The sequence below is a fragment of the Tursiops truncatus genome, chromosome 3 (assembly GCF_011762595.2).
Source record: "Tursiops truncatus isolate mTurTru1 chromosome 3, mTurTru1.mat.Y, whole genome shotgun sequence".
NCBI classification, from domain to species: domain Eukaryota; kingdom Metazoa; phylum Chordata; class Mammalia; order Artiodactyla; family Delphinidae; genus Tursiops; species Tursiops truncatus.
Genome location: NC_047036.1, coordinates 29,577,556 through 29,587,219, shown reverse-complemented (window position 1 = coordinate 29,587,219; position 9,664 = coordinate 29,577,556). Strand labels below are relative to the sequence as shown.

The window sequence follows — 9,664 nt, the reverse complement described above, 5'->3', positions numbered from 1 at the left end:
GGGTGTCGAGCTTAGCACCAGTTTCCAAATGTGCAAAGGAAGCTGCAGCTTCCAGATTTTGAAGCTAAACAGCTCTGGCTTTCTCCTTGTCCTTGCCCACCACCTCATCTCTGAATCTACAAGAGCTGTGAATCTTGAAGGGTAGGATCTACCAGCATTCATTACAACTTCAGAGGTAGCAGGTTCCTAAGTTCAATGAAAGGTGTTTGTCTTGAAGCAGTAATGAAATACGTTATTATTTCAATGAATATAAACGATTTTCAGTATTTCAATGAAGTATGCTATTTCAGCACAAGAAAACACTGGAAATAGCTTTGTCTTATGACCTAGAAGTAGTAATAGATAATCTAAGGGGAAACAGATATAGATCTCTGGAAAGATAATGTTTTGTGTTTTTATTTTTCTTCCAGAACTCCAAATAATTGCCTTGACAGCAGTCTGCTCTAAAACGGCCCCCTTCTGAAGACTCAAAGGTGTTTACAGAAACTGAAAGTTCCAGCAGTAGATTTCCATGAGCTCATTAGCAGTTCCTTTAGATGTCGGGTTTACACATCAATATCCATGCGGTATAAACTCCTGCTGTGAGCGTTCGTTTTAATTACAAACAAAGTAGCAGAAGTCAGATATGTGATGACTGCAACGTTGGGGCATCTTTTTAGAATGACTGCAACGTTGGGGCATCTTTTTAGAATCCCTGCTTTGGTCACTATTATTCAAAGCAACTCCAACGCCATTTCTTGCCTGCCTCTATATGCTAATCAGCCTAGCCCACTCGGCTCCTCCCCCTTCCAGCCTCCTTTAAGAACCGTTCACTTTCAGCTGTCACGGAGGGTAACTCAGACCAGGCTTAGAAATCACTTGATTTAACTCGGCAGCACTTTTTTTTTTTCCCCTTTGGGTATGTATTACTCTAGCAGTCGTCTCTAAATACTGGAGCCATTAGACTTCATGTCAGCAGCAGGAGTCATCATTGCAAAACTGTAATCTGTTAGAAATAGTTACTTTACTGGATTTTACACTATAAGGGGGGAAGTTTCAATGTGCTTTGAAATGAAAGAAGAATTAAGTTGTGTTTTTATCCAAATGAATTGGCATCTTTATATGTAGGAGAAGCTACAAGTTGGTAAATACTTATTTCAAGAGTCATGACTAGGAAACACTTGGAAGTTTATTAGAGAAGTAAATGTTTTTCCATGCAAGGACAGCATCTGCCTGTACCTCTGTGGTTCTGGGTATCGTGTGAAGACCATTCTAGGTGACTGGCCAAGGGAAGGAATACCCTACTGATACTGGAGCCACAGCCGTACTGCCAGTACCATGTCTACCATACAAAGAAAGGGCAGCAGCCACCTGTTCAACAGTTTGCGCACCTGTAGACTGAAGATTCCAGAGGACCAGCAACATCAAGGTGAGTCAGTCAGGCTAATGGGTTGTGTGTTCTGTGACCTCCTGTCCATTTGCATTTCTGGAAGGATGGTGGGCTGGGGAATCTCTGCTGTGAAATGCTTTGCAATCTTCCATTTTTAAACTCTGAGAATAGACATAATAGTGATGTATAAGGGTGAGTTAACTTGCATTCACTATTGGTTTTTAAAGGACTATAGAAGACTATCGAGAATGGAGTTGTCATTCTGAAACTTATGTGCTTACACTTCTAGCCACTGTCATTTTCCCAGAGTACTCTGGATTTTGTGTAATTCAAAACACCCGTCTAGCCAAGGCTGAATCTGCTACAGGGGAAATTTGCTGAGAGTGGCTTTAAGTTAGTCTGCAATGTTCTCCCTTGTCCTACCACTAATGGTATCATCTTGGACTTAAAGTTTAAGCCTAAATTTGTCTGGATCTCTGGCTCATTCATTTGTGGGAGAAATAAATATATTCTAGGCTCTTTCTCTTTTATGGTTCTGGAACAGATGGAGACAGACAGGGAAAAGTGTCACATTTCACATGATGGGCACTCATTCAGACTGCACTATCTACCTTGCAGCCATTGTCACCATCAGTCTTAAAATTTCAAATCCACTACTCAGCCAGCTGCATCAATTAGCGGCAGATGGTTGACATGAGTAGACAGGACGATCCCTCCAATCCATTCTGTCAGGGACACCAAGGACACTTGTAGAAAAGGCTGGGTGTCAGGGATGACATCACCCCCAAGAGGTTAAGGATTCACCCCAAACATTTCTAACTTCTCCTCAATACCCTCAATAGACAGACGGATCTGTCTATGTATGGATCTAGACTACAAGCTCTTTATTTTTCCATAGACACAGTTTTAGATCTCAGTGGTATGAGGAGTGTTGGCTGAAGGGCTGAAACCTCCCATTTCCAAGGTGGCATCTGTGTGCTAGCATTTGTGTGAATGTGTCAGGCCACCTCCCTGCTTCAGTTCCTGGACTTCATGCTGTACAAGGCTTAGCAGAGTGTGGGTATAAAATACTTCCTATTAAGTGAAAACAGCAAAAACTACTAAGACCCTTCTGTACCATCAGGGCTCATATAAATTATTTTGAACTAACTGCCTTAGAATGTAAAGTCCTAGAATGTGCCAGGGTTTAATCACAGCACCGTCAAATGTACTTGCTTCTCTATTAATAGACAATCTAATTCATCATAGGGTATTTGTTTGCTGTTCATTTTGTTTGAAATGTTTAAAGCTACCTTCCCTCTCCCACAATTGTTGATGTAATATTTATTATAGTAACCTTGCTAGGGGGAGCATAAAGGAGATGGTAAAAATCACCTGTAAAAATCACCACCCAAAGATAGTTGCTATTAACATCTTAATGTATAGCCTTCTAGCCTTTTCTTATATGCACATGTACAAATTATTCTTTTGCTTGATTTTTTAAAGTAAATATAGACTTATTTTGTACATAGAGTTTGCAAACTGCTTTTTAACTCAACAATAGATTATGAACAAATTCCCTTGTCACTATATATTTTTCTACAACCTTATTTTTAACAGTTGTATACTATTCCTTCATATGGATGTAGCAAAATTCTTTTAGGCAATTTACTGTGGCTGGACATTTCATTGATTTCTAATTTTTCACTATTACAAGCAACACTGTGTTTAACGTACACTAAAGGATAAATCATTGCCGAGATAAGATTATTTTCTTGGAATACATTCTTAGAGGTGGAATTGTGGAGTCAAAGGATATGCATGTTTTTAAAGATTTTTCAGGGTGGGGGAGGCAGATGGTCCTCTAATCAGCAGTGTAGAGATATAGAGTCTCAGTAATACTGGGTATTACTAAAATTGTTTTTTTCCAATTTTATAAGTGGAAAATAGTATCCCACTGTTGCTTTAATTTAAGGCAGGCCATGTTGATGGTCTCTGCCTTACTGGCCATATCCAGAACAGCCTGGAAATATCATTGTGATGACATACTTCCCAAAATATCAACAAGATTAGAAGTCTGGTCTCCTCTTGCAGACCAAAGCTTTTGCCTAGAATGTTTTGAAAGCAACCATATTCTTCCACAACTGAGTCTCAAAATATCTGCCCACATAAACCACAATCCATAAAGTTGTGAAGCATGCTAATGCAATCCAGACTGGCCACGGACTGCTACAAGAGATGTCATCTAGAGATGTGAGTTGACAAGGGACACTGGGCAGTGTTTGCATTCCAGTTACTGTCCCAGAGTTTAAAAGTATTCATTCAGTGCCATGGTTCTGACTTTTCCACCAAGCTATATTTGTACCTTGTTATTATGCAAAGTTCAGCAAAGGTCCAAGGAAGCAAAGCCATTTGTTTCAGAGTGAGGGCTGGCTGTGGATTTATTCACTGAGATACTCTGAGTTTGAGGTGTGGCTGTGGCCTACCACCAGCCAGACTAAGATTCCAGCGTACAGGTCAGGATTAATTGACATTTAACTCTTCTGAGGCATAACCAGGTTCAACACATGCGTACTTTCCAGTCCTCCATGCTAGATGCTAAAGTGCTTTATGTTAAGTCTGAGGTATTTAACTCTTTCCACCTAGTCACTCACAAAATGTGCTTTTTGGGTGACCACATAGATAAAAATCACTTATTCTTCAGCAATTAGCTGTACAATGACTATGCAAAACACTGTGCCAGATGCTGGGTATGTACGCTGAACTAAGCCAGCCAAGCCACATGCTTTCCTGTCCACATAGACTTTACACTCTATGGCAACAGGTGCTATACTAGTCCAGAACAGAAGTCCAGAAGGCTAATCTTTCTACTGTTGCTTCTTCTGTGGTATTCAAATCCATCTGTCTATAACCTTGATCTGAGACCACATTTGTAGACATTAATTTATATGTCTATAAATACTCAGCACAAATTTCAGTACACATTACATGTACTGGGCAGACTTAATGATCCTTACATTTTACAGTGCTTTGAAGTTCACCAAGTAGTTTCACAGACATTATCTTATTTACTTATACAGATGTGTATACACATATACATGTGTAGACATGTATGTAACATGTGTCTACACACATGTAGGTATGTATGCCTGTGTGTACACATGTATGTATATCTCCTATTGTTCTCTTTCTCCGCAGAAACTTGATTAATACACTACTTCACCTGGTTGTTATGAGAATTAAATAAGATAATGTATGTGAGACTACTTTGTTAACCTCAAAGCATGTACATACATACATACTCTATATGTATATACGTGTGTGTGTATATTGAAATATACAGATACATATAGATAAAGATATAGAGAGAGGGAGAGAGGTTATTTTAAGGGACTGAACACATGATTATGGAAGCTAGCAAGTCCAAAGTCTGTTGTGTGGGGCAACAGGTTGGACCACGTGAAGATCCTACCGATGTCACAGCTGAAGTCCGAAGGTTGTCTGCTGGCAGAATTCCGTCTTCCTCGGGAGAGGTCAATCTTTTGTTCTAGTCAGGCTTTCAACTGATTGGATGAGGCCCACCAACATTATGGAGGGCAATCTACTTTACTCAAAGTTTACCAATTTAATGTAAATCTCATTCAAAACACTCTCATAGAAACATCCAGAATAACGTGTGACCAAATATCTGGCACTGTGGTGCAGCCAAGTTGACACATAAAATTAACTATTACAGGTAAGCATCATTAGCCTCATTTTTAAAGATGTGGACACTAGGAATCTTCAAGGTCAAGTGATTTTTCCAAGGTTACATAGTTATTAAAATCTACATTCAAGGCACTTTCTGTTATATACAGCTGTCTCATAAAATCCACGATTCTTAGTGTTACCATGATTAATTTTCTTCATTGGTCCATATTAGAAAACCTCTGCAGACCCAAGATGCATTGGGATTCCTCCTGATTTTCTTTGTGTGTTCTGACACCAATTTTTTGACACCAACTGGGTGTCCTACAATTCAATTCAATTCTAACACTACTTAGAGTTAGCAAGGACCCCAAAAGTTAAGGGCTCAGTCTCACAAGACTGCCCCCCTTCAAATGCCAGTTACAACTTTCAGGTGTCTCCAAGATACCTACATTTCTGCCTGGATAACTACAAATTCAAGGCTTCTCACAACCCTCTCAGGTTTTAAAATTTGCTAGAACATTCACAGAACTCAAGAAAGCTCACAATTGCCATTTTATTATAAAGGATACAAATGAACAGCCAGACGAAGGGATACATAGGGCAAGGTCTAGGCAAGTCCCGAGCACAGGAGCTTCTGTCCCCATGGAGTCTGGGTGCACCACTCTCCCAGTACATCAACGAGCTCACCAACCAGGAAGCTCCACTGAGCTTGGTGTCTGGAGTTTTTATATGGGATTTCATACTATGTGGGCATGATTGATTAAATTGTTGACCATTATTAAACTCAATCTCCAGAAGACCTACACGCACTTCTGTTTTTCTTTCACCAAAAGGGAGCTTCAAAGAGATAGTTTTGTTCTATTTGCAAAGCATTTAAAGTCACAGATTGGTAGAAACAAATATAGATCATTTAAAAATTATTAGAAAGGGGAGAACTCATATTCTATTCACTTATCGTGTTCAACCGCACACTCAGGACAGGAATCCTTTCCATAATAAGCCTTCCTAATGGATGGCACATATGTGAGGATTTGGAAAATTAATGTACTTATTTAAACTTCACTTTCCCACCTTATACTTGTTAGGATGGTTACTATTAAAAAAAAGAAAACAGAAAATAACAAGTGTTGATAAGAGAGCGGAGAAATTAGAACCCTTGTGTTTTGTTGGTGGGAAAGTAAAATCATGCATCTGCTGTGGAAAATAGTATGGTAGTTCCTTACTATTTAAAATTTTAAAATAGTATTATTCTATGAACCAGATATTCTACTTCTGGGTATATACCCCCAAAGAAGTGAAAGCAGGGACTCAAACAGATACTTGCACACACAAGAGCCAAAAAGGGTAGGCAACCTATGTGTTCATCAACAAATGAATGGATAAACAAAATACATAACTGGATTATTATTCAGCTTTAAAAAGGAAGGAAATTCTGATACAGGCTACAACATGGATGATTCTTAAGGATATTATGTTAAGTGAAATAAACCAGTCACAAAAGACAAATACTGCATGATTCCACTAATATGAGATGTAGAACTGTTAAATTCATAGAGACAGAAAGTAGAATGGGAATTTCCAGAGGCTTGGGCAGGGGCAGGAAGAAGGGTGAGTGGGTAGTCATTGTCTAATGGTATACAGTTTCAGTTTTACAAGGTGAAAGAGTTCTGGAGATTGACTGAACAACAATGTGAGCAAAGTGAAAACTACCGTGCTGTACACTTAAAAATGCTTAACATGGTACATTTTATGGTATGTGTATTTTACCACAATTTTTTTTACAGCTATGGCTGTCAAAGCCATCCCTAATTACGTTTCTGGAGTTAGACTTAAAACAACAAAAATGAAAGTAAAAATAAACAAAAAAACTCTTTCATTTTCCTACTTCTAAAACCAAAGCTAGGAGGAAACATTCTACCCATCCCTGATTCCCAAAAGCTATTTCTTTGAAAACATTAATAAAATTAATAAAATCCTAACTAGATTTATCAATAAAAAAGAGACAAAACAGGGACTTCCCTGGTGGTCCAGTGGTTAAGATGCTGTGCTTCCACTGCTCCACTGCAGGGGGCATGGGTTTGATCCCTGGTCAAGGAACTAAGATCCTGCATGCTGCACAGTGCAGCCAAAAAAAAAAAAAAAAGAGAGAGAGAGAGAGAGACAAAACACATAATCCATCATCAGGAATGATACAGAGTGCCATTATAGATCCTTCAAATATTAGAAGGATAACAAGGGAATATTATAAACAACACCGTGCCAGAAAGTGCAGAAAAAAACATAAACAAAATTCAACATTCAGTCATGAAAAATTTTAAAAGGATTAGGGATGGAAAGGAAATTACTCAACCTGATAAAGAACTTTACAAAAAACAGCATCTAACATCGTACTTTCAGTATCAAGTGAAAGGCTGAACACTTTCCTGCTAAGATCAGAAGATAACAAAGATGTCCGCTGTAATTCCTTCTACTCAGCATCATACTGGAGGTCCTAGCCAGTGTACTAAGTTAAGAAAAAGAAAACAAAAGGCTTACGTATTGGAAAGAAAGAGATAAAACTGTTTTTATTCACAGACAAGTGATAGTCTATGTAGAAAAATCCTTAGGAATCTACGTCCACTGCCCCAAACACTAGAACTAATAATAATAAATAATGAAATATGTGCAAGACCTGTACACTTAAAACAGACATTGCAGAGAGAAGCTAAAGAAGATGGAACTAAATACATGAATTGGAAGCCTCAATATTATTAAGGTATCAATCCTCCTCAATTGATCTAGAGAGTCAAGGCCATCCCAATCAAAATTCTAGCAGACTGTTTTTTTTGGACAAGATGATTTAAAATTTATAAGGAAATGCAAAGAATCTAGAATAGTTAATCAATCTTGAGAAAGAAATACACAGTTGACAACTTATACTTTGGATTTTAAGCTATAATAATCAAGGTGGTATAATAATGGTGTAAGGATAGAAAATCAACCATTGCAACAGAAGAGGGAGCCAGGAAATTGAACTATTATTCATATGTGGTCAATTGATTTTTGACAAAGATACCAAGATAATTTGAAAGAGAAAAAGATAGCCTTTTCTGTAATAATCCTGGAACAAATAGATAAACATATTACTAAAAATGAACCTTAATAACTACCTCATACAAAAATTAACTTGAGATGAAATATACTAAAATGCAAAAGCAAATCTATAAAGCTTCTAAAAGAAAACAGAAAACTGTCTTCACAAAGTTGGAATAGGCAGGATTTAGACAGACAGAAAAAGTGCTAACCATAAAAATTAGACAAATCAGACCATCAACACTAAACGTATCTGCTCTTTAAAGGATAACATTAGGAAAAGAAAAGAGAAGACTGGGAGAAAATATTTGTAAAAAATGTACCTGAAGAAGGACTTGTAATCAGAATATATAAAGAACTCAATGTAAACAATTTGATTAAAAAACGGAAAAATGATCTTGCAGGCACTTCAGAAAGAATATACAAATGGCCAGTAAGCACATCAAAAGCTGCTCAACATAACGAGTCATCAGGAACATGCAACTAAAATCACTGTGAGATATTGTTTCACATTCACTAGAAGGGCTAAAATTAAAAACACTGTTGATACTATGTGTTGGGGAGAATGTGGAGAAACAAGACTCCTAATCATTGCCGTGAAGTGGTATAACAACTTTGGAAAACAGTTTGTCAGTTTCTTATATACTTAAATCTACACCTACCCTATGATCTAGCAATTATATTCTTAGGCATTTTCCCCAAGAGAAATGAAAACAATGCGTCCACAAAAAGCTTGAGCAAGAATGTTCATAGCAGATTTTATTCCTCTGAGCTTCAACATGAGAACAACCCAAGTGTATATAAGCAAGGTAAATGGATAAGCAAATTGTGGTATATTCATACACTGGATACCTACACAGTAGTAGCAAGAAATGAATTACTGATACATGTACCACAGAGATGAATCTCAAATGTGTATAACAGCTTGGGGGTAAAAACAGGAGGCTGACCCTGTGGGATGAAGGACCAAGATCTTGGCACACATGTTAGCGCATACACCAGAATGCTGCCACACGTGCTGGGAAGCTCGGGCAACAGGATACCTTTTTTTTTTTTTCTTGCGGTACGCTGGCCCCTCACTGTTGTGGTCTTTCCCGTTGCGGAGCACAGGCTCCGGACACGCAGGCTCAGTGGCCATGGTTCACGAGCCCAGCCGCTCCGCGGCATGTGGGATCTTCCGGACCGGGGCACAAACCCGCGTCCCTGCATCGGCAGGCGGACTCTCAACCACTGTGCCACCAGGGAAGCCCAACAGGATACCTTTTAACACTTATTGATATGCCATGTTATGGAAGGCCATCTGCATCAGCAGGCGGACTCTCAACCACTGCGCCACCAGGGAAGCCCAACAGGATACCTTTTAACACTTATTGATATGCCATGTTATGGAAGGCCATCTACTGAGGATGCTCTAGACACCTTAGATGGTGAGTTCCACTAGGGGACCTATAGGACCCCTTTCAAAACGAAGATTCTATGATTTGTCCATAATTATTTCATTCATGTTGATGTTGTCTCCTTAACTGTGTTGTACAAGTTCTTTGAGAGCAGTAA

The 9,664-nt window shown here is 38.6% G+C and overlaps 1 protein-coding gene and 1 long non-coding RNA gene across 3 annotated transcripts in view; one reads left to right on the top strand and one right to left on the bottom strand.

Annotated features, from left to right (window-relative positions):
• Positions 1-1,271: 1,271 nt before the first annotated feature.
• RANBP3L (RAN binding protein 3 like) overlaps positions 1,272-9,664 on the top strand; it is a 48,504-nt gene continuing 40,111 nt past the window's right edge. For both annotated transcript variants that reach the window (XM_033852792.2, XM_019930139.3), the window contains exon 1: positions 1,272-1,408. In XM_033852792.2, the coding sequence (XP_033708683.1) occupies positions 1,318-1,408 (91 nt within the window). In that variant the 5' untranslated portion in view covers positions 1,272-1,317. The remainder of the gene's footprint in view (positions 1,409-9,664) is intronic.
• LOC109549137 (uncharacterized) overlaps positions 1,403-9,664 on the bottom strand; it is a 53,919-nt gene continuing 45,657 nt past the window's right edge. Inside the window, exon 4 of the long non-coding RNA XR_002175356.3 lies at positions 1,403-1,530. This is a non-coding gene — a long non-coding RNA (uncharacterized lncRNA). The remainder of the gene's footprint in view (positions 1,531-9,664) is intronic.